The sequence below is a fragment of the Stegodyphus dumicola genome, chromosome 5 (assembly GCF_044657685.1).
Source record: "Stegodyphus dumicola isolate Sdum_Otavi_A_Nest chromosome 5, ASM4465768v1".
Classification (NCBI taxonomy): domain Eukaryota; kingdom Metazoa; phylum Arthropoda; class Arachnida; order Araneae; family Eresidae; genus Stegodyphus; species Stegodyphus dumicola.
The window spans coordinates 183402494-183428897 of NC_140772.1; the positions used below are offsets into that span (position 1 = coordinate 183402494).

The following is a 26404-nucleotide window of genomic DNA, read 5'->3' on the forward strand; positions in this document are numbered from 1 at the left end:
CTAAGCACGTGCTTATATTGCTTAATGGTTAATTTAGTCCTGCATCCTTCTCAAAGCATGTATCTATGGTGATTTGTGTATTTTCTTTTAAGACCAAGATAAAAGTGAACAGTGTTCCATAAGTTTGCAGTATTTGCATACAACGTAATCATGTTCAGTTTTAGTATATACCCTGAACGTTGCTCTTTCTCGGATTTGTTATAACTCTTATGAAAATTCTAGATATGCATTTTGTGACTGTGGGTGTTGATATGGTAGTTTTTCACACATTTTATCAATATTTTAATTTGCAGTTTTAGAAAGCAGTCTACATCTTATCCTCTTGATTTCATACCAATTGATTTCTAGCTTTTCCTAAAAATTATTGTTTCTACACGTGGAAGAAGTTACAAAGATTCAAATGACATTATTAAAACATTTGAATAACTGAGGAAAGATAATATTCAATAGATCTGTTGTTTGAAGAATACATTGAGGCAGATAATCAATATCTTGAAAGCAATAAATAACTAAATAAAGTTCCCAAAACGGGGTCTATTAAAATCTATAAAATTAAACTATCAAAAATCTCTAAAACAATATGTTCCAACAGATATTTTCAATAAAACAATACGTTCAACGTATTGTTTTGTCAACAGATATTTTCAACAAGTTTAAATCTCTGTCTGTTTATTTTGAGATATTTTTTTAATATTAAACAGCGAAAATACTCTGTCAGGAATCTGAAACTGTATCATAGCATTTAAACACAATTTGTAAAAGAATGTATTCGTATTTTTTAAAGGATACAATAACACTTTTTCAACTTAATGTATGATCACTTCAGCACGGCAGCAGTATGTAACTTAAATGCTAGATTCTGTCCCGATTGGCCTTACATATGGTTCTATTTGGCGTAAAGCTGTGCCTGGGTACATAAGTGCTGCAGCACTGTAAGTTAAGTAAGTCCTACTAGCAATACGAAGTTTCTCCAGTTCTGCTTCTTTGAGTCGTTTCTCTTTGGCTCGACGGTTCTGGAACCAAATCTTGACTTGAGTGTCCGTGAGCTTCAATGTAGCACTGAATTCTGCTCTTTCCGAGATCGATAAATACTGCTTCGTCCGGAATTTACGTTCCAGAGTTAGTAACTGTTGAGAAGTGAAAGGTGTGCGTGGTTTGCGATTACTTTTGTGGCGTCGAAGTTGGCACTTTACTGGAGGAAGACAGGTTGGTTCCATTGATTCTGCAATTATTTGAACATCAATTAGTATCAAATTAAAGTAATGAAAGCAGTATTAAATATAGAAAAAGTTTTCGTTGTATCTGATTGTTAACAATCAAATAAAACGAGAACTTTTAAAACGAAATTTTATTGCATTGTGCAAAATATTCTACCGATTTTAAAAGTAAGCAAAGCAAATTTTAATCTACATTTTAAATAATTTTAATCTTATAAGACTTGTCATCTAAGTTGAAAAGATTTTGAATGATTTCCTAGAGTTAAATTATATTAAAAAAACAGAGTCTTGCAAGAATAGTTATTAAAAGAATGAAAACTTTTTTTTATATAAATTATTCTATTTAAAATTTCTTCTTCGTCTCCTAATCATTCTCTTAAATTTCATCCTGCCAAAATCTTTCAAAGAAATTTTTCCGTTAGAGAATTATTATTTTTTTATTTCGCATATTTTCTTGGTATATACTCGTATTTCCGACCTCTAGAGCAGTAATTTTAAATTATTGTGCTTCTCTATTATTTAGCAATTTTCTTTTCTTTTAATGCCTAGGAAACGTCTTTTTAACTATACTTGCAAGAAATTGGTTATTTATCGAGCACAATTAAAACATTAGAACCCGAGGGATTGCTTAGGTTTCAAGAGTTTTGGAACCAGCTCTTACAGCCTAAAGTAAATTATAGATTACGATTTTACAATAAATATTCACTATAACATTTGTATAAATTTCTAAATAATAGAATTATAGTGCAGTAATATTTGGATAATTTTTATGATAAAAGTATATGAATTAATATTTAAAACATAGAGTTTTTGTTTTGTTTTTGATTTTACTGTTTCAAAGGTAAATATTATTTACATAATTATTAATTTTTTAAACTGTTTAAGCTACAGTATTTTTTATATATTAATTATTTTATAATATTCTAAATTCAAACAATAAAGATTACTATGAAATCAGTACTTAAAATATTCATAAAATTTTGAAAGCTACATCTGTTACACACACACACACACACAAAAAAAAAAAAAAAAAAAAAAAAAAAAGGATTTGAATCGAAAATTTATAATTTAAATAAAAGGCAAGCATATTCAGGTACACTAAAGATAAGAATATGTTGAGCAATCAGTACAGATACATTTATAATTGCATTAATTTTTGTATATGTAATTAAATTAAATTACACTGGTTATCATATATTAAAGAAAAATCACGATTACTGAAAAAGTTACATGTAGATTTTAATGAAACTTATCCACAATATACAGCACACAGTAAGGTATCAAATAACATAAAAAGAAATTACCAGACAAATATGGTAGTATAGAAATTAGCACATGTATAAAGTGAAAAAAATCGAACGTGTCAGTTTGCTATAGGAAAAGTACGTTCATTATGGAATATGATCGCCTCTAGAAGCAATACAGCACATACAGCGATATGTGATGCTTTCAATTATGCGGTCTATCAGTTCCATAGGAAGCGAGAGCCATTGCTCTTGCAAAGCAGTTGCAAGCTCGACAAGGATCTGAGGGGGCGGATTGAGAGCAGCTAGACGTTTCCCTAAAGCATCCTGAACGTGCTCGGTAGGATTCAAGTCCAGAGATCGAGCTGGCCACTCCATGTACATAATTGTTTCCTGTTTAAGATAATCATCTACGATGCGAGCCCTCTGTGGTCTTGTGTTGTCGTCCTGTAACAGGAAAGCATCACCTACTGCCCCGGCATATGGGCGCACATAAACATCAAGGATGTAATCTCTATAAATCTGAGCATTCACGGTTCCCTTGGAAAGGTCTGTGCATCCACCCAAAGAGATGCCACCCCAAACACAGACACTGCCCCTTCCATATGCATCTCTTTCACGGATATTTGGCGGATGATAACTGGTTCTAGGTTCTCTTCATATCAAATAACGCGTACTATCGCTTTCGAGACTAAACCTAGACTCATCCGTAAAGAAAACCGCCCTCCATTGATCAGGCGTCCAGTGGACATGTTGTCGTGCCCACTGAAAACGGTCCCTCCTATGGCGTGACGTGAGCGCCACACAAATGGCTGGTCGCCTCGCATACAGACCACCTTCGTGAAGCCTTCTACGCACAGTTGACGTTGACACGAACCTTCCGGTGGCTGCAGCAAGGGAGGATCTAAGAAGAGTCGGAGTAGCGGTTCTATTCCTGCGTGCACATAGTGGCAAATATCGGTCATCGGCGCTAGTCGTAGCAGTTGGCCGTCCTTGGCTGAACCTTCTAGATGCCGAATCTGTGGTTTGAAATTGCCTGCAAAGTCTATGAACCACAGAAGGACTCACATTTAGCCATCTGGCCACTTCTGTTTGACTTTTTCCTGCCTCTAGTCTCCCAATGGCTCTCCATCGCAGTTCTGCAGGCAAATGATGCCTGGAGGTCATTGTTACGAATTGGCTATCTCAGATTTCTGATGTTACTGTCACAGTGAAATATGTGGGCTTGCTCTCAAAAATGGACTCTTATGCTCCTCGCAGATGACGTATTACAAAAGCAGCGCCACTAATTTGCATATTGCTGTTTTACTCAGCTACTTTTACTTGGCAACATATTCAAATTTTACACGGTTTGGCTTATTTTTGAGGAAGTTATCGCTATTTTTGTGATTTTTCCTTAATTTATGATAACCAGTGTATTTATATTACAAAATGACATATTGCGTCGATCAAAATGAGCTAGCTTTCAACCTCGTTCTTTCGAAAGTATACTTTTCTTTCTGAGAGAATCTGAGCTAGCGTGTCAACTCAATCCCTCTTCTGTATATATAAGAATTTATTATTATTACTATAACTAATGTTATCATTGTCGTCCATAAGGTGTTTAAGCAAGATGATTTCTTTAAAGATGATTTTTTTTTTCTTTTTCTAGAGATGTATTTCTAATTGTAATTATCTTAGAACATGGTGAAATATTTTTATCGGGGAAGAAAAACTTTTTTGACACTAATAAGTGGAAATATTCTGCAAAAAATAAAATCTGACATTTTATTTAGTCCTTTAGGGCAGAAAGTGCCATTAGTAAAATGTTCCTTATATTTTATTGAGTTAAAAGAAATCGTTAAAAGAAATATGTTGCAAAATTCACAGAGATATACAAGGTAGTCATAAAAACTGTTCTGAATACGTAGTGGCCTATCCACTCAACTAATCGAAATGAAATTTCAGATGAGCTATAAAGATTGTGACGATTTAAAACAATAGAGCTCTCACGGTTACGATTACAGCGAAAACATTTCGTGAATTTTTGAATAGCTACACCTAGTTTTTTTTTTTTCACAAACTGATCAGCGCATTGAAGAAACGTAAATGACGTTTGAACGATACACTTGTGCTAAAAATCGTCGGCGTTAGACATTTGCAAAGAAAAGCATTGTAAAGGACCAAGAGACCACAGAGAGGCTAAGCATTGATGCACTTTGCTTTATTCACAGGGATAGACAGTAGAAGCATCAATTACAGAATTCCATAGGTGCAAAGCCATGCCTATGGAAAATCTTTAACAAACAGTGTGGGAAGATTGTTTCTTTAATGTGTTTACTATTGAAACGTTTTGTATCTTGTAATGCATATTATTATTTTACCTTTAATTGCTTGCACCATTGCTCAAGACAAAGAAAAGCTATATTAGATGAAGAAATATTGTTTTAGGCTTGTGATGCTCTGCGGCCATTATCATTTTCTTCATAGCTGCTCTCCTGAGATCCACGAGCCAGGAAAACCGCACTGTCATGTGCCCTATGGGCCTTATTTCAAGGAGCCGAAACACCTCGTACAAGCTGTACGATAGCACGATTTAAAGAGGTACGTGGAACTTGTTTCTTCAATCAAGTGTTCGAATGTGCTAACAAAGTGACACTTACAGGAAAACAATCAGTTGAATTGATAAAGATGTTTTATTTGAACGGGGAAAATGTTACCGAAGCTTTGCGAATTTATCGGCGAAGTTGTATGCGAAGACAAGGCCCAAGTTCCATAAAAATTGTACGTGATTTGGTTAATAAGTTTGAAGAAACTGGATGCACATTTGGTAGACCCCAATCCGGACGACCATGTGTAACTGTTGAAGTTCTTGCGGAAATGCATAATATGGTTACTGCAGGTCGATTGCATGCCGTAAGAAATGTTGCCGCGCAGTTTGAATGTACAGCAAACAGTCCTCAAACTTCTGCACTCTGTTCTGCATACGTTTCCATATCGATTTCAGTGCGTCCAGATGATGTTCCAATTTGGAGATGAGTAACAGCGGGTCGACGTTACGAATCTTTTGCTCATCAGATATGATGAGGATAGCAGATAGCCTCTACGGATATTATGGATGGATGAGACGTATTTATTCTTAATTGGCAATGTAAACTCCAAAAACTGGCTGATGAAAATCCTCACGATGTGCCACTAACGCCTTTACACTAAGCTAAACTGACTGTGTAGTACGGCATCGCAATCACATTCGTTCTCTCTTCGTACTTCTTCGAAGAACTCACTTCCGCAGCAATGAAAACTTGCTTAATCACAAATGCTCTGTATACAACAGTGTTGTAGAATTACGTAATTCCAGTATTGCAGCAGCGAAATGTCGTTAATAGCATTGCATGGAAGCAAGTTGGTGCTCCTCTTCACCTCGCCACATGTGTTCAAATGTTGTAGCAGCACTTTGGGGGATAGAGTCATTTCCCATAAACTTACTGTTTCGTAGCCACCGCGATCTCTTGACCTCACTCCGATGGATTTCTAATCCTGGGGTTGTCCGAAATTTAAGATATACACATCAAACCCACGAGATTTGTTAGAATTGAAAGATGCTATGGAAGGGAAGTTATGCAGATTCATCCTGCGATGTTACATTTGTTATTGTTGTCAACATTATCGTCTGCGAAAGTGGGCGCGTTGAAAACTTATAATTCGAATAAAGTTTTTTTTTCTTTTTCCTCTCTCCTGTCTTATATTGTCATAGTCCTTTACAATGCATTCCTTTGTAAATGTTTTATGCCGGCAATTTTCTTCATACGTGTATACAACGCTATAAATGGCGTTCCAATACCATATACAGTTTTTCAATGTGCTGATCAATTTGTGCAGAAAAACAGTGGGTGTTGTCGTTCGAAGATTTCGAAATTTTTTCACTGCCGCCGTAATCGTGAGAGCTGTATTGTTTAAATTATCCCAGTCTCGAGAGCATGCCTTCAAAATATCTGAAATTTCATTTTAATTGGTTGAGAGGATAGGCCGCTAGGGCTATATTGGGATTTTTTGTGACCATTACGTAATTATTAAATACTTCAGTAGCCTCCTAGAAGTTTAACAATGAATCCTGGCTTACTAAAGATAAAATCATTAATTGTCGGAACAACACTTTTTTTTTAATTGCTACTTAAATGTTTTTCTCTGACACCTGAATTATGTTGGGAGTAGCCATTAAGTAATATCCTAATCGAGCAAATTCGTTTTTAAATATTTTCGTGAATTTTGAAAGTATGGAACTTTTTATTTTTAATTAAAGCATATTTTATTAACTGGAATTTTTGCTTCACTTGCAAGGTCTGAACTTTCATAATCTTGCCATGTAGAAACGTTTTTATAAATTGTGTTTAGTTATTTTTATTTATGTAATTTACATTAAGAAATTTTATAATTAGAAGCTCAGAAAATAAAATCTCTATTCACCTTTTCGAACATCGTGCATATTGTTGCAGTATACAGAGGCTGTTCGCACATTTTTTAGACGATTTTGGTAAGCGGTAATAAAAAATCGTTTGCTGCAAAAAAAGTAATTGCAATTATACTATGTTTTTATAAGTCAAAATTATCGTCTGTGGCTTGAAAGTTTTGTTTTTATTCAAAATGGCGAATTTAACAAAGCAGTGGTTCGAAGGCTACATTTACGCTCTTTCCGAAGAGAAATATGCATACTCCGTTATCCAAAAACGACGTGAGAGTCATGGTTTTGTGATATCTAAAGCGTCGATAGGTAATATCATCAACAAGAAAGGAAAAAAACGTCAAATTGGAGCCTCAAGTGGGACAAAAATTCCAAACAAGTATCCAAGGAAAAAACGGACTTCTTCGACTATTGCAAAGGTACGTTGTTTAATGTTAAAAGAAAATCCCCCTAGTCAAAGGACAGTTGCAAAATCATTAAAATGCTCGGTGTCCACTGTAAACAAAATGATAAACGTTGATTTAAATCTTCAGAAAGCGAAAAAACGCAATGTGCATCGTCTTGTTCCAAAGCATATCTCTCAACGCAGGACACGCTGCAGAATTCTATATGAGAAACACTTATCCAAAGAAAAATGGAAAACAATTGTCACAATTGATGAAGCATGGGTGTATTTAAATGATTGTAAAAAAAAAAGAAGCCATTTATTATCATAAAAGGGGAGAAAAAATTTAAGTACATGGTTAAAAGAATCGGAAGAAAGTTTTTCTAAGGGATTCATGATTGTTGCTGGTTTTTCTTATAATGGCAAGTTAAAAATAAAGAGAGTGCAAAAAAATGTGAAGATTAACTCCAAATACTATAAGGAACATATTTTATCGCCAATTTTTCTGAATGAAATACCATCGCTTTAACCACAGTGCCATCAATCTGTGAGACTCCATCAGGACAAAGCTAGCACTCACACATCAAAATCTACTGTAAATTTCCTAAAAGAAATGGAACAAAAAACTAGTATCAAGGCCATACCCTTCACTGATATCCCTACTAAATCTTCCGATGTGTCACCTATGGAATTTTGTGCTTTCGGACTTTTAAAAACTGCATTATCGAAACGTTGTCCCAAAACCCTAACAGGACTCTGTAAAGCTGTTCGGGAGGAATGGGATAGAATACTTCTTCTGCCACTTCAAAATACATTATTATCCTGGAAATTGCGGTGTCGAAAAATAGTTCAGAATAAGGGATGTCAAATAGAACATTTAAAACACAAGAATTTTATGTAATTTAATTTTGTGAATACAATATATATCGTCTAAAAAATGTGTGAACCGCCTCTGTATTAAAGGTAACAGGTAATTAAGAGCGGAGAGCCCAGCTGCTTTGTAACACTTTCATCAAAGCAATTCTGAATTTAACCTCCCTGCAGACTACTTTCCAATAATTACTAAAAGATGTTTTTAAAATATTTCATGTTATTAGCTTCAGAAGCATCCCGAAGTAGTGGATTCTATCAGACAGTCATTCTTTAATTCACATTGATCGCTAGAAGTTAATAATCAGCAAGGAAAAGATCCCTTTGAATATTCTGAATAATAAACATTTTATAATTCCATTTAAACTTTTTACAAACTAGTTTGAAATTCCAGTTACGTACCTTACATGTGTATCTAAAATACAGAACACTCAAGGATATTATATTGAATGACTTTTCATTCTAATTCACAAAAGATAATTTTATTTACTTTATAAGTTACACAGTCATGTAAATATTACAAAACTTCTTAGTAGTTCTGATATTTTTAATATCAGAGTGCTAGTAAATATATTGCAAACAAGAGGATCACGTTTTTGAAAATATAGATTATGCGTACCGTTGTAAACGAATGGAAAAGCTTTAAGGATGAAATTTCTCCCACTTCTCTTTCAATGAATAGTCATAAGCTTCCTGATAAGTTCTGAGATAAGCGTTTTCTTTATTCTAAATATTGCATAGATATTTTTCTTTTTTGTTTGAAATTTGATGAAATTCAACCCGGTGTCGTGGGTGAAATGTACAAAAAGATTGTGCAGAATAGATGAAAGGCATCGTGATTCTTTATGCTGCTATTTATCATTATTCTATAATATACAACAATATGAAAAGACGTTGTCATATATATTAATGTATGTTTTTATATCCATTCTGAATAACAAGTTAAAATAGGTACAGTAGGCAGCAAATGTTACTACTGTACTGCCTGGCTTTATTTTAAAATTCTCGAGAGGGTTAGAATGGAATCTCAATTCCTGACTTATTGATGCAACAAACATCCTTAGCCAAATCTTTACAAAATTTTCAGATTGTCATGTGAAATTAATATGCATTTAATATCATATGTCTTGGTAACTGTTCGTACCAAATGTAAACTTTTTTTATTTATCTTTCACGAGACCTCTAAATATTCAACTTTCAGAATAGGACCAATTGGCGAAATATTAGATCTCTAATACATTTTTCAGTTATAATCAGTCTGTAATTGGTCACAAAATGAAAGATTTAAATATTTATTTTTTAACAATATATCTAATCAATATAATTTAAAATAATTTTAATTTTTGATAGATTCTAACTGATAAATTTTTTTGAACAATGCAGAGGAGGAAGGGAGGGAGTGAAAAAAGTTTTAGTTTGAGTTAAAACAGTTTTGATTTACGTACAGTTATTTTGATTGGGCAAGAGATATCTGCATTAAGCATTACGTAAGATCGCATGATTAATTTGAAAGACGCAGTTTAGACTTATAGCGCTATTTCTAAGACAGGGACAGGAAGTCCCCCAAATTAAAAAAAAAAAAAAAATAAAAGAGGTTATAGTCAATTATTATAAGTTTGCTTTCGTATTTTTTATCTTACATATATATAGATTAAAAGTAAGAAATTTAGAACCAAATCCACAGACTCAAAAGAAATGAAATTCAGAACCAGTAAAATTTCAAAATTCGCAAATGAAAAACAGAAGTTTTACATATTTTATTGTAGTTTGTTTCAAAACAAAAATTTGTAATATTATATATATACTATATATATATATTAATTATTGAATTAATTATGTGAACTTTAGTAAATAAATTATATATATATGTGTGTGTGTTTATGTGTATGTATGTATAATTGTTTTTCAACAAATAACGAAATTTAACATATAATGCAATCTCTTGGTTCTTATACTTACTTATATTTGGGAAAGTTTTCTACTCGTTATGAAAAAAAAAAAAAAAAAAAAAAAAAAATATATATATATATATATATATATATATAAGAAGTTTGACTCCCATATGAAAAAAATGACCGGGGTATTTAATTTCAAAATTTGCCACTTTTGATGTCATTTTCAACTTTACTTGAGGGATCAGTTAATTAAACTAGAATAATTCCACGAAATAATTTTAAATGAAGTGCAGCAAAAACTGTGTAGGACTTAAGGTCAAACAACTAAGATCACATTAGATTTTTTTTATTTCAATAAATCGGTAAATTATATCAGAATTTAGAGGAAAGGAAACTTGCAATTTAAATGTTTCAGTTTATAGTCTGAGATCCGAAAGAATAGTTAAAGAAAAATAAATAAATAAAATGTTCAAAATAATTTTTTAAATCTAAATAAATTAATATTACCGCGCGGCGAAATCATAAATGAAAAATACACAGAGTGAGAATTTTTAATCTTATTTTAACACAAAATTCCCTTATACGGATTACAATTTATTCGTATATTAAACGATACCCTATATAAGAAGCTGAGTTAGAAATTTTGCATGAGGCTATGAGGCTTTTGAAAACCCCATATTTATGACGCTTTTGCTATTAAAAATACTTGTAAAATATTGTTAAAAATTCATGTAAAATGCCATTTTAAATAATTAACCTCATAAGATATGAATTTGTAGAGACATTAGGATTTTTTTGGGGGGGGCGGAGAGACGAAAGATTAACATAGCCTTCGCCGTGAATCGAACCGCGGACCTCTGGAATACCACCCAGTGTGTAGACCACTACACCACGAACGCACACTAAGAAGGTGGGAGAAATACCTTATAAATTAATGCAATTATCTGACTAGTTCACCAGTACTTTCACCTCCACTTTCTGCAACTCCCACAGAACTCTTCCGTTTAGCGAAATAGCTTTTGACGGCATTTGCTGCCCGTTATTCTGCCTCGTTTCCTGCTGGTCGGATTTTATTATATCAGCTTACTAATCCTACCTTTTTCATGAGCAATGATACAAAAATTAAAAATTCTAAAAACTTCGCAACAGACATTATGAGAATTATAAATTTCAAGAAACTAATTGAAATTGCTGTTGGTGTTGAAAATGTACGCTGCTCAAAAAAAAAAAAAAAAAAAAAAAAAGGGACAGTGCTGTATCTCCCGTTCTACTGGGGCGATTCACGAAATTCAAATTGCGTTCTTCATGTCTCGAAAGCGCGACTTAGGATATATATTAGATTTATACATAGCACTATTCTAACATAGGTATTTTGACACAAAATCGGACTTTTTCTGAAATAACATACCAATTTTTTTACATATTTCGATTCTACGACTCAAATTATGCCAGAATACCAAGTTTTGTAAAAATCATACGAGTAGTTTTTGAAATATTAGCTCTCAAAATTTTAGCTCCTCAATGTTAATTGAATTTGGCAAATATTTATTTATATCTCTTTTTTTATTAAACTTTTTTGATTTTTTCTCTCACATTTCGAAATTTAGGTTCATTCCAAATAAAATTTACCCATTTTTTGTGTTTTATTTTTTAAATTTCTATTTTTGAATAATTTTTATAAATTTTTCGAAAAAAATTTTGAATTATAACCTATAAAATTTTTACCATCATCTTAAAGTTGGTATATTTTTAAGCATATCTGCAAAAAATTAGACTTTTTTATTCAAAATTTTTTAAGATATACACAAATTTACATATTTTCGCGTTTTGAAATTTGGCATCTTTTTTTTGAGCGATAATAACGCCAAATGTGGTCTATGGATTTTTGTTACACTGTATTGCCACAGCTATTTTTAACCTTAAATTTCAAGTAAAATTTTACGGAGAATTAATTATATGACATTTTTTCCCTCGATGATGCGTAATAAATATTTATTAATACTATATGAAAAGCTATTTTTATAAATAAATTTTTTAATATTTTTTTTAATTTCTCTTTTTTTTTTTTTTTTTTTTTTTTTTTTTTAAATAAGAGTAAATTTTTGTATGAGTAAATTTTTACCTTCGGCGTTTTATCGTCTGCTACTTTACTTCGATTAAATCGAATTGTCTAAAACTGAGAATTTTCGTTTGATGTTTATTTGAATTTTATGACATTAACTGCACAATTTATTTCTAAGCAAACTGATGCTTTTGAAGTGGCTGAAAGAGCGGCTGGTACTATCATCCATATTTTTAAAGCACAGTATATTTTTATAAAAAAATTAGATTTAGAATAATAATTTTTATAAAAGTCAAATTATGATATAAATATACAACCCTCTAGAGACTGAATTAATGGAAGTTCAATGGTTATGTAGAAATGATCTGCAGCTACTTAATCGCTGGATAAGTCAGCAGATTCCGTGGACAAGTAAGAATAATTATATAAACGACACCCAACATTCTGAATTCAATTAACAACGAGGATACGATGTTTATTAAATGAATTCAAGAAGTTTTAAAACATAAAAAATCAACTCATTTTTTATTCTAAAATGTATTTTTGTGCGTAGCGTATTTTCATTATTCTAATTTAAAATTCTCATAATTCTTAAAATTCTAATTTAGAATGTAATTGTCAAGAACTGATTCCTAATCATCAGTAATATAATAAGTAATTATTACGGTTATTAATAAATCATTCTTATAAAGTAATTGCAAATATTTCAAAAAACTTTCTGTCTGAATGCAAATATTTTTAATTTTATATTAATCAAGATTGCACACGATATTATTTATTTGCACTTCAATTTTTAACGTCAGTTCTAGTAGAAGTTACAAATCAATTATATTTAATTAAAGATTGGATTGGATTATTTAATTATGGCAAAGCAAACGAGGGCTATCTGCCTAAAGGGAGGGATGCCTTCGAGGAGGACTTTCTAAGGGAAACTGGCTTGTATACACGTTACACATCGGGAAAACCACGAAAACACACATGCAACCAGCCTGTTCGCGGGATTCGAACCTCGGACCGAACTACCAGTGATCAGCGTCTTTACCGCTCGGCCGTTTGTGGGCCTTTATGAAATGGAAGGCGATAACTTTATTTAAGATGATTGTCAGAAATACCAAAATGTTTCGAAAAGTTGGATACTTTTTAATATACTTTCAGAATGCTTAAAGAAAAAGAGAAGAAAAATAAATTTTTTCGTAAAATTTAGTATTTTTTTTTTTTTTTTTATTTAAAATTTTTCAATGTTATGATATTTGATTCTTGCGATTTCAAAAATAAAATATTTGACTAAAATATGAATAATATTTTAAGAAACCAAATGTAGGATAAAATTGTGTAAAGCAATGGGCACAATGATAAAACTGTTTAAAGCAGTGTATGCAAGTCATCCTAAGTTAAAATGTCGGTTATACATCTCTCTTATTTATATATATATCTTTTCTGAACGGAACATTGAAAGGTGTGTAAAACTGTGCTTTACTGCATTTTCTCTTTTAATATAGTATGCAGTTTTCAAACTCATCGTAGTCTGGGTTACAAAGTATTCTTCCGAAAGAAACGCAGTTCAAATAAATAAAATCAAATTCTGGAAAATTGATATTAATAAATATATTTAAAATGCTCAGTTCGAAGAAATAAATAGAAAATTTTAAAACTATTATCTGAAGAAACAATGCAACACAAACAATTAAAATAAAAATATAAAAATTTAAAAATTACCTAAAATAATAACTATGACGAAAAATATATATAAAGAAAACTATTTGAAAAAAAAAATAAAAAATAAACGCTGCACCTTTATTTACTCAGTTCTAATAGGTAAATAGAAATTTTTAAAACAATTATTCGAAAAAAAAAAAAAAAAAAAAAAAAAGTGCAACTTAAACAATTAAAATGAAATTCGAAAAAGAAAAATTACTTAAAATAATAAGTTATAATTAAAAATATAATATAAAGAATATTATTTGGAAAAAAGGAACGATGGTGACTTTTTTTCCTCTCACGAGAAAGGAAACTAGGTTGCCATATATTAAGAAGTTCGCCATGTGAAGTATTCTTGGCGCAAACTAACAAAAAAGTGCCAACATAAATTTGTGAATTTCTCCGTAAATTTCGCTCCAAATTTTACAAAATTTCATATTTAGGCGTAATTTGAGTCGTAGAATCGAAATATGTAAAAAAATTGGTATGCTATTTCAGAAAAAGTCCGATTTTGTGTCAAAATACCTATGTTAGAATAGTGCTATGTATAAATCTAATATATATCCTAAGTCGCGCTTTCGAGACATGAAGAACGCAATTTGAATTTTGTCAATCGGCCCAGTAGATCAGGAGATATAGGACTGTCCCAATTTTTTTTTTTTTTTTTTTTTTTTTTTTTGAGCAGTGTACAACTGTGAGATAAAAATATTTACTTTTCGGGGTTTTTTTTTTTTATATATATTAGATTTACAGAAAGTATTGTTATAATACAGGCATTTTGATTACAAAATCAGACGTTTTCTGAAATGGCATACCTGTTTTTTTTTTTTTTTTTTTTTTCAGTATTTCGTTTCTACGATTTAAATTATGCCTTAGTATTAAATTTTTTAAAGTCTGGTGTAACAAAAATTTACCTTGGCGCACTTTTTTAAATTCGCGCCAAGAATAATTCACTTGGCGAAATTGTTAACCTATGGTAACATTTTCATTTTTCTTTCATTGTGCACGAAAGGAAAAAAATGGCACATTGTTCATCTTTTCTCAAACAATTTTTTTTTTTTTTTGTATTTAATCGTAGTTGTTATTTTTAATAATTTTTTTCCTTTCATAATTACATTTTAATTATTTGGTTTGTATGGTTTCTTCAAATAATTGTTTTAAAATTTTCTTTTTATTGATTCGAACTGCGTATTGTATATATATTTATTAATATAAATTTTAGAAAATTTGATTTTATCTATTTGAATTGCATTTTTATCGAAAGACATTGTGACCCAGACTACGATGTATTTGAAAACTGCATATATTGAAAAAGTAAATACAGTAAAGCGCAGTTAATACGCTTTTCATTGCTCTAAACAATTTTATCATTGTATCATTGTGCTATTACTTTATGGAATTTAATCATCCTACCTTTTGTTTTTAAAAATATTATTGATATTTTAGTCAAATATTTTATTTTTAAAATCGCAAGAAACAAATAGCATAAAATTTAAAAAAAAAAAAATCTAATTTTATACAAAAAGATTATTATTTTTTTCTTTTTAATGCTTTGCCGTTTTTCTTGAGGCATTCCGCAAATATATTAAAAATCAACAACCTTTTTTTTGTTCGCTGATGTATACTACAAACATTTTCGAAAAAGCTTGGCATTTTTGATATTCATATAAGTAAAGGTATCGCCTTTCGTTTAATCAGTATTTGGTCAAAGTAAAATAAAAAGTGACTACATTTTGAAGCCAAGAGATGAAAGAAAAGATTGATTTCATCAGTAGGGAAATTCTTGAATCTTCAACTAATTCGACTGAGACATCTTGAGATTCTCCATTTACGATATATGATATTCTTTGATGTAATTTAAATTTACAGAACTATTCATTCGAAAAACAGTCGCCCTTCACTTTTACCTGCGATGGTATTTTTTGTGTTTTTTCCGTTAGCTCAGGTCCATTTGTTGATATATTTAAAGCGCAGCTCTATGCGAAAAACGTTAGCAAAATATGATGTAAATCTTCGGATTAATTCCCATGCATTTAAAATATTGTTCTTCCAATTTTCTTCTTTCCTTCTCAGTTTGTTCTTACATTTCTTCTTCTACATTTGTTTTCGGTGTTGATACAAGAACATTAAGATTTTACTACCTTTACATTTCCATAAATGTTGTATTCTAGTCAAATTTTCTATAAATTTCAGTTGCATATTCTGGGAGATTTTAATTTTCTAGATATTTTAGCTGTAAATAAAGTTTAAAGCAAAGGTCAAAGGTAAAAAATCTGAGTTAAAATGTTTTTATCAAATGATAAAGAAATAAAGCTCCATAAAGTTTTCTGGTCAGCAAAGGACAGCTTTTATTCTATCCCTCTGAGTGACCCGATCCTTCTATTGGGTGCAAACAATTTTATCACATTATTTTGACAAATTTTAGACCCATAATTTCCATATTAAAGAGCATATTTTTTTTACATAATCTTTAAATCTGTAATAGTATGAGAAAAAACTAGCTACTTGAAACATGCTGGATTAATGTGAAAATTTATGTTTAATACATTTTTCCTAAAAGCTTAAATATAACCCAAACTGTCAAATTATTGAAGCTTAAGGGGACTCATACACCTTATAAAACCCATAAGATGTTCGTATAGGTGACTGTCGCAAGAATTGGGATAACTTATTTATTTTAAAAGCAATTACTACCAACTTTTTACAGCTGACTACATAATATAGCTGCTTTCTGAAATGGTAATCAGAAAGTTTGTGTTGCCACAAATATTTTTATAATTTAATCCGCTTTGTGACAACATTTTTCGTCATGTTTCCAACTTTCGCGCACAGTTTAAAACATTCTGTTTCATAATTTAATTCCATATTTAATATATAGCTTTTAAAACATTTGAAAACTACTGTGAACCTAAAATTCTAAAAATTTCATGTTAAATTTTTATTTTATTTGGAGTTGAGTTTATAAAATGTATTTTATTAAAAAAATTTGTAATGTTTCCGTCCATAAAATTTTTCAGTACTAAAATATTCATCAGTTTGTTGATTCAGTTAGAAAATAGTGCCCATATAAAGAATTCCATCCAATTTCAAGTATGTACCATTAGCCATTTTTAAAATATCATGCGCGCAAGATGGAAACATGGCGAAATATTTTGTCACAAAGAGGATTAAATTACAAAAACATTTGCGGCAACACAAACTTTCTGGTTACTAGTTTCCAAAGCAGCTTTATTATGTAGTCAGCTGTAAAAAGTTGGAAGTAATTGCTTTTAAAATAAATAAAATATCTCAATTCCTGCAACAGTCACATATTCGAAGATCATGAGGGGGTTTAAGGTGTATGAGTCCCCTTAAATTATTTTGTTAAATTTTAGTTTGAAACTATGCGCTATGAAACTTGTTTATCACGCATAAGATTTTCGCTTTTATGGGAAAAAGCAAAATATCAATTCAAATATAATCCAGTTTCTATGAGGCCCAAAATGAAAAAACTCCCTCTTCCGGAAAAAAAAAAATACTGAAAATTCGACTTTGAATTAGTTCGGTTTTTGAAATTCATTCTTCGATATTCACTTATCGAATTCCTAGTTCCGACAATTATTTCGTCGAAAATTGAGACTTACCGAAACTCAAATAATCGAAGTTTTAGTATATATTCATTGCATGGCAATTAAGTAATCATATATTATTAAAAGAATAGGTTACAGTGCTTGCACTGATGCAATTTTCTGCCTTAATGCAACTACAACAGGCAATGAAGGACAAGACTTGAAGACGGAAGGGTGACAATCGCAAGGAGACAAATCTGAAGAATGCGCGGGATAACTAAGTACACATGCTTATTTTGAGGATAAAGCGGTTCTTCGACGTGGTCATTGATACTGGTGGGACAATTCATTATCAGTTTCCGATTGAACATCATTAAGATTAATTATCGACAGTTTAATTTCAGCTATTTAAATCAGCTATTCAGCTAAATATTTAAAATTTCAGCATTGTTTTGGCATCTCAGTTTGTAAGATAAACCTAATTTCACTTGATCTAAACACCCGTTTAATCTTCCGAGGTATATAATGCATGAAGACAATTGTCCCGTCATTAGTTTAGATTTCAAGAATAACAAAACTTAAAACCTTTTATTTTTGTTCTTGATAAAATAATAACATTTTAAATTAATGTTAAATAGTAAATTAGAGAATAATAACCGGGCTCCTAAGTTAAATACCAGTGGCCGAGCGATTAAATACTGCTGAATACTGGTAATTTGTCCCGGAGTTCAACTCAGCCGATCGAGATGGCTGCTTTCGTAATTTTCCAATGTGCAACCTGAATACGAGCCACTTTTCGTTACACATGTCTTCCATGAAGAATTCCTCGTCTTAGGCGGATAGCCTCCATGTGCTGTGCCATATTTAAATAGCCAATCAACTTAATATATGCGGATTTTTAACGCACATTTTTAAACTAAAAAAAGGCAAACACTCAGAGAAAATCAGTGTAGTTATTCAGTCGGAAGGCATATAAATACAACGCCAGTGGTTAAATTGCCAGTAATCTCTTACTGATCTTAGATTGTCATTCGTTAGTTAAAATCACTTTATTTCTACTTTTGACGAAAAGAATATAAGTGCAGGTACTAAAACTTTGATTTATGTAGAATTAGCAATATGACCGCAGAGAAAGAAAACTTTTTAAATTTTTGAAACTATTTTACAAGAAATATTTTTATAAATTCTAATATAACAGAAAAATGTAAGAGCAATAATAATAATGTTCAAATAAATGTACAATAATCATCATTTATTATATTACTCATGATTAGATTTCAGATCTTGAGAGATCACAATTTGACTTTTAAAAGTGTGTTTATTTCTAATCCTATGTTTGCATAAAAATATATTTTGCTTTGAAAAATGGATCGTTGGTGATAATATTAAAGGGCATTTTCAAACGTAAACAACAGTTTGTTTAAGAAATTTATTATGCATTTAATAGCATGAAATATCGTTGGACATAAAAACATCATTTTTATTTGTTGATTTTACTTCTGTTTTTATTTCTAAAAAAATTAGAAAAGGGAAGATGAATAATTGAATGAGGTTACCTATATTAAAACAGTTTAATTAATTATAAAATTTTTAACTTATTTTCTTTTACCTTGGTTAATTTGATATACACTTTTAGTAAAAATAAAGACTTGTTTTGTCTCAGTTCATTTTTTTAAAAGGTTCATTAACATTTTTATGTACACCCTCATTTGGATGTTGATTCGTTAGTTATGATGAAACATGTCAGGAAGAAGCTACACATAGAAAAGAAGTTAAAATTTTTTTATTCGAGTAAATTTTGCCGCTGGTAAACATTTTTGTAGTAGAAGACAGCATGTTTTAGTTATAATATTATTTTTGTATTATTTGACGTACTCCGAAGTATATAATACATGCACGATGCACAATTTTAAAATTTGTGAATAAATTTCCTTGAACATAAAATGAAGCTAAGTAAAACAGCAGAGGATAATATGATGAAGCAAAAGTATTTGCGCTTATGAAATGAAAAAACATTTAATTAACATTCGTTATAAATTAAAACAATAAGCATTATTAATAAAAATCAGAAAAAAAGATATTAAAAGTGGAAAATGCCCAGTAAAGTTTATTTTAAAATTAAAGGTTCAAAATAACTGTCGAAATTCATTTAAGATTTAAATGAGGTGCATAAACCATATCTGGCGTTATTACCACTTATAAAACATAAGTCAAATTTCAGAATCCGCCAGTATACGAGTAGTAATTCTACTTTTGAGAAATTCAAAATTTACCCAAATAGTTTAACACTTAATAAAACGAATACGAATCAAGATACTACTGAATTCCTAGACCTGCAAATTATTAAACACAACAAAATTAAATTGTTTGATAAAAGAAGGAATTTCTATTTTCCTACTATTAAACTAATTAATTGGAACTCTAATATCTCTAGAAAAGTAATAGAAAACACGTTTCATAGCCAAATTATCAGAATAAAAAATATATGTACTGAAAATGATGATTTAAAGGAAGAAATCATAAAACTAATTAATATACAAGTTGATAACCAAGTACCACCAAAATTTATTAATTTATATATTAAAAAGGCAGGCCTTGACTTTACTTTATAATTTTTGGCTCTTTTGGATATGATAACATTACCTTAAACCTTAACTGGAGGGTAATGAAGGATATAAAAGAGTAGAGAAATTATTGTAAATTTTTATTGTAAATATTTTGTAAATATGTATATTTAATCAATACTGGATTCTTTCCTTTTACTAATAAAGGGCCAACTCTTTTCAAAAGTCTCAATTATAGCCCGAATTGAGTGAAGATTTTAATCTTCTTCTTCTAATTTTCCATACTTTAGCCAGTATTTAGTTACGTTTTGATATACCAATTAAATCAAGTTCATTAAACTTTTAATATATTCTTTCATCAAATTTAAGTTTTATTTAACTTCCTAAAGGAATTTTTGAGAAATTTCTGGGAATTTTTAGAGATTTTTTAAGGACTTCATTTCAAAAAAATTTTGGGAAATTTTACTTTTCAGTTTTTCTTAATTACTTTAATTTTTTGCAATTTTCACACAAAATATCTTTCACTTAATTTTTTAACAATTTTCACAATTTTTCAACAGAACACACATTTCAAATTACAAACAGTTTACATTTTTTTCACATACCACTTCACTTTAATTTCCTTCAAGCAAACATACATCTCTTGATTGGCTCAGTTACTTAACTCCCTAAATAATTGATATTACTACCTTTAGGATTTTTAATTTAATTTAATTTAATTAATATTAATATTTACAAAAATTTTTTTACTATAACAAAGATAGCAGCTTGACACTCAACTTTACCTACATAAGCGCCATCTATATAATTTGAAGAACACACTTACTTCTCTTTCACAACACTTTTGCTGACCCCAACACTCATATAGTAGGTAAGTTAGAATTAAAACTTACTATTTACTTGCTTTAAGTATTTTTTTTTTAAATTTTTTATGTAGTATCTAAGTATTTTCTAAATATGAAATTATATTTTAAATATATATTTATTTTAAAAATTGTGAATTAGTTCTTTTTGTTTCTTTTTGTTTTTTTATTTCTTATTGGTTTTTATGGATTATGTATAGTTCTTTTATAGTTTCTTTTTATTGATATGCATATTCGTGTAGGGGAAGTTTCTGTAGACAAGGATTTCTAAAATACATTGGTTTCTAGATTTTTTTATTATTTTATAAAAAATTAATTTTTAAAAATTTAATTTTTTTTAAAAGTTTAATTCTTGACTTTACTTGCTTGTTTCTCAAAAGACTTAATTAGTATTTTCCTTTTTGAACTTTAATTCTTAAATGTTAATACTTAAATGTTAAATTCTAAGGGTACCACTTTATTGGAATTACTTTTGGTTTTGACTTTTACCCTTGGCTGCATGAATGACGAAACACGAATTGAATGATTGGAGAGTTAGGTTTGGAGGCAACTTCCCCTTGATAAGTCTGTCTCCTGCCTACTCTACGATCATTCACATATGCATTTAAAAAAAAAAAATTGTTTAATTTAATTTTAATTTATTAAATTAGTAGATTTATTTTCATGGATAGATTTTGCACTTGATTTGCTTATGCTTCTGAATTTAAATGATATTGTAGATTAGTTCGAGAATTAAATCTTTTACATGTTTGCATATTTTTAAATTATTTTAAATTATTTTGGCTTTTTTCTTTTTTTAGAATTTAAATTTGCTTTTTTACTTTTTTTACTTTTATACGTATTTGTTAAGAATTTAAATTTGTTTAAATTTAAACTTATATATATATATATATATATATATATGTTTTATAAAATTATCTTTTGGAAAAAAAATTCTGGCATTTTTAGCTTCTGTCTTTTATATACGTATAAAGAGCAAGCACACATAGACTCACACACATATCATTCAATATATATATATTGAATGATCTAAAATTCATTGAATTCGAAAACAAGTTTTTCTAATACCTGCGCAATAGCTGCAAAGTAAGATAATAATAATTTATTTACTAAAGAAATATTGATTATATTATCTCCTAGTATTTAGTAGAATGTATCAAAAAGAGGGAACCCATACGTAGGAAGTTTAATTCCGAAAATTGTGTTTTAAAGGAACATATATATAGTTTTTTTTAATTAAAGCCTTTGATCTTAATTAATTCATTGATTTTAATCAAATTCCCTTTTTGAACTAATAGGTGAATAACTGCGCTATTTTAGACACATTATTCATCGAAAAAGACTGGAAAAATTAACTTTCTTTTTCTTTTAAAAAGTACCGGATTGGAGTATTTACATGCAGTGTAAAGCGTATTTACATGTAGTTAATTTCTAGCACAATATCTATAACCACAGTATATCAGGCAGCATTGTAGCGGATTGCTGTCTGCATCTATACCCTAATGCTCTTAAAATGCAAATAATATGACAGAGACACGTACACTCCCCAAAACAACAACAACAACAACAACAACAACAAAACAAAAAAAACTTACTTGTTAAAGTACTACTGTTTCCCAACGCATTACCGGTAATAAGGTACGGGAAGCATTGCATCCTGGGTCCTGATGAAAAATTCACCGTATTGCTAAAACCGGGGCAGATACTGACAAACTGTCTTTGAGGATGCGTAAAGAAAGATTCATTTGTTTTTTGGCACAAACTGAATTTGTTGAAAAAATTCAGATTTTCATGACAACAGCAACTCGACGTCTTCAAATCGACTACCTCTGACTTCACTTTACTGTCTTCTTGTTTCTGCAAAACTAAATCTTTGGTATGTAGGCTCATATTCTTTAAATCTGGCAACCACGACAGTGACGGATGTCTTCCAAACATCCACGTATTCTGATTGTTCTTGCAGGACATGTCGGTGATTGAACATCTTTCAAGTTGATTATTTAAACATATATTATCGAGACACATATCTTGAACAGACTTCGATAATTTAGAATCTGATGATGAGAGGAGTGAAGACACAGAGAATGGAAAAGCTGTTTGGTGTTTTGTCTTTTTGTTATCCATTGCTTCAACAGCACTTGAGCAACATAGCTCCATCTTGAAGGTACAAGTTGGTGGTGCAAAAGACTAATTCATGAAAATTTATGATAGTCAACTATAAAAGTTTGACTCTAAACAATATAAAGGTCTACTTGTCCTTTTGTAACATTCATTACCAAAGATTCAAATCAGAGACAACATCCTATAAAAAGCGCACGAGACTGTTCAACGGATGATTTACGAAAATGTGCTAATTTTGCCCTCTTTTTTTTGCACGTACTGTAATGAGCACACACGTGCTCTTGAATTAGAATAGTCCCGCAGAAAAGACACGACTTAATTTCTTCATTCTTCAGTACTTCATAGTTATTCACATATTTCATCAGTAAAAAAATAATGATTCAGATTTTGTGACACAATGTCATGTAATCTCATGATGTTAAACGATTAAAAGAGTGTAACTATCAGTTGTTGCGTGACAAGAACGTTTAAAAGGATAAGCTGATATTTCGGAAACTTGTCAGCGTGAAATCAACGAAGGCGTTCCGGGGACAGAAGTGGGGGTTTCTCATTTGCTGAATAGAGACATGACGTCACTCCAAAGGCGGGAGACAGATGAATTTCACCTTTCGCACCTGCGCACATTCCATGAACGCCGTTAGATGAGAGCAGTTTCCACGATTGGCGACTAGAACTTCCTTTAGGCGAGATGATGTTTCATTTGTAAAAGGAAAAGTAAATGTGAAGAAAATGAGTGCTCAATTGTAGTACTTTCATACCCTTTACTTTTCCTAAATATGCACTCTACACAGAAGAGGAATCGTTAATTAATAAGGACAGTGAATATTTTAAATACCCAGTCCCCGAATTTACAAGTAATCATTCATTGATAGTGGTGTTTCCTAATCAATTATTTGCTTTTGCTTCGCTATCCAAATGATATGTATATTTTATAAAGTAAAGTGAGCAATTTTATGAGAGTTTATGTAGCAATATGCTAAACGCGAGAACTCTGTGTCAAGGAGATGGTTGCCAGTTAGTTTCTGGCGAAACTGTACGATGTTTAGCGGAGACTTAACTACTAATTTTCTAGTCGCTGGGGCGGAAACCCGAATAGGGGCGTTTGTGACTGTAGAATCTTTGCTGTACGAGGATACTCAAAAATCTGTCAGCCCAAAAGTCCTATAGAATGATTTGCTGAAGAAAAAAATGATTGCAAGATTCTAGGATTTCATGCCCCGAAACGGTTTATTTATTGTTATTATTATTATTTTTAAAATTAAACTTCGGATGGAACTTGAGCAGATATTTGTATACGCTTCGCAAGTTTAGTAATCTAATCCACCCCAGTTCTGTATCAGGGATGATTTTAAGTATCGATGTAATATATTGATAGGCTATCTTCAACTAATATTAGCACTATATCAAAATATTATACCGAAAGTGAATAAATTACTGAAAATGGAAGCATTAAAAAATCAGTAAATCATAAAAGAGTACTTAATAATAAGCTCCAAGTGAGTTTTGGACTATTCTAATGGAATACCAGTAATTGTTAATATTGGTAGTACAGAAAGCTGCTAATACTGCACGTAAACTGTTGACATTGTAACTATTTTCAAGAGGATTTCTAAAACTAGAAACTTAATGTTTCTTTATGGGATCTTCATAGTTTTTAATTGTGTGTGTTTGTAAAACTTTTTATTGATCGTATGTTTAAACTCTAGTATTATGGACATTCTGCTTTTGTTAAACCCATCTTCTGAAGTATTTATTGTGTTAGTTTCAAATTGTTTCATTATCAGTATTGGTATTGCTTCATTATCAGCCTTGGCAAGATAAAATATATTGCCACTCAAGAGAAATACTTGTTGCAACACTTGTGCAAAGCGATGCCCTGAAATAAATACTTATTTACATTTCCAATAAGTAATACTTATTTACATTTCCAATAAGTAATACTTATTTACATTTCCAATAAGTAATACTTATTTACATTTCCAATAAGTAATACTTATTTACATTTCCAATAAGTAATACTTATTTACATTTCCAATAAGTAAGCTTTTATCAACAATTGCATTAAATAAACTTAAATTTTCAAGTCGTATTAATTTATGACAAAATACCACAAGTTTTTTTCATATTGTTTGGAGCCTAACAACGGCCGAGCGGTAAAGTCGCTGAACACTGGTAGTTCGTTCCGGGTTTCCAATCTTTGCGAACGGGCTGGCTGCATGGGCGCCTTCGTAGTTTTTCTCATACGTAACGTGTATACTAGCTAGCTCTTTTAGAAAGCCCTACACGGAGGCATCCCTTCCCTTAGGCTCTCGAGTGCTTTGCTGTAATTAAATAAACCAAACCAAACTCTTTTGAAAACTTTTAAACGTACGATTTTCGGTTCTATATCTTGAATTTTTAGGAGATTAACTTTTAAATTAGTTTCAATTGTTTAATTTGAGAAATCGTTTCAGGCATTAAACTAAAATCAATATACGAAGGAAAGATTGTAATTTTGTTGTTTATATTTTTAATTTGCAGATACTTTTCCTTGAATTTATTTGAAATTTTGTCAGTTATTTCAAGGTGTTAAATTGTAATCTGGAATTTTTAGATTGCATTTTTTTTTCAATTACAAATTTATATCATTCCTTTATATGATTTAAGTGAAAATATGCATTTATCTACGAAGTGTTTTTAGAACTGAAGTTATACAAAAACGAAAGTTGAAGAAAACAATGGTCTTCAGAGTTTATTTCTTGTAAGTTTATACAATGTCTATACAGCTATTTGATTTTTCCTTTTGGATTACCGTTTTAGTTACAGTTTCCTGAATCTTTTCAGTGCATTTTAAATTACACATTTGAATTTAGAGTTCACTAAATTAGAGAATTTAGAATTAGGTACGAGAAAATAGTCTGCAGCTGAAAAATATGGTGAGGAAAGCAGGGTGGTTAAGAACTGGGATAATTTCCTTTGCTAGAAATTGCTCGACGAGAATGGAATTGTGCAACGGCGCATTATCGTACAACAGAAACCAGTTATTCAATTGAACCTTGTACGTATCTTTCTCACATTCTGATAAAACAACGGTGCGTAGAGCCATCGAATTTTTACTAACGTAATCTTCCACCTAATACGACCATCTGGAAACCCTAACTTGGAATTTGGAATATGTTTTTTTATCGATTTAATATTTTGTCAGACATTAAAGAATTTTTTGTTAACAAACTCAACGATTTCAAAGCCAGGAATGGTAACACTGTACGAAAAAAAAAAAAAAAAAAAAAAAAAAAAAGCAGTATATTCCCATAGAATTCTTCTCCTCTTTCTCATTCAAGATCAGAGAGAAAAAATAAGAAAAGGAAAAAAGATATTCAAATTGAAAATTTCTAGTTAGAAAAATTTATCATTAAAAACAAAAATATATAAAATTATGAAAAAATTTAAAAATATGAAGAATCATATATATTAAAATATGAAAATTAATATCATTTAAAATATGACATCATCATAATAT

The 26404-nt window shown here is 30.4% G+C and overlaps 1 protein-coding gene across 1 annotated transcript; it reads right to left on the reverse strand.

Annotated features, from left to right (window-relative positions):
• Positions 1-258: 258 nt before the first annotated feature.
• Positions 259-23381, reverse strand: LOC118199707 (uncharacterized). The gene is made up of 2 exons (XM_035371624.2): positions 22380-23381; positions 259-1222 (listed from the first exon to the last, which is right to left on the reverse strand). The coding sequence occupies exons 1-2, from the start codon at positions 22939-22941 to the stop codon at positions 846-848; spliced, it is 939 nt and encodes a 312-aa protein (XP_035227515.2). The 5' UTR covers positions 22942-23381; the 3' UTR covers positions 259-845.
• Between the last annotated feature and the right edge of the window lie 3023 nt (positions 23382-26404).

Bases quoted from the DNA above. Each gene is read 5' to 3' on its own strand.
- LOC118199707 (XM_035371624.2), bottom strand. From the start codon at position 22,941: ATGGAGCTATGTTGCTCAAGTGCTGTTGAAGCAATGGATAACAAAAAG. The intron at 1,223-22,379 runs GTAAGTTTTTTT...AAATAATTGCAG, and splicing joins AAACAGTAGTACTTTAACAA to AATCAATGGAACCAACCTGT.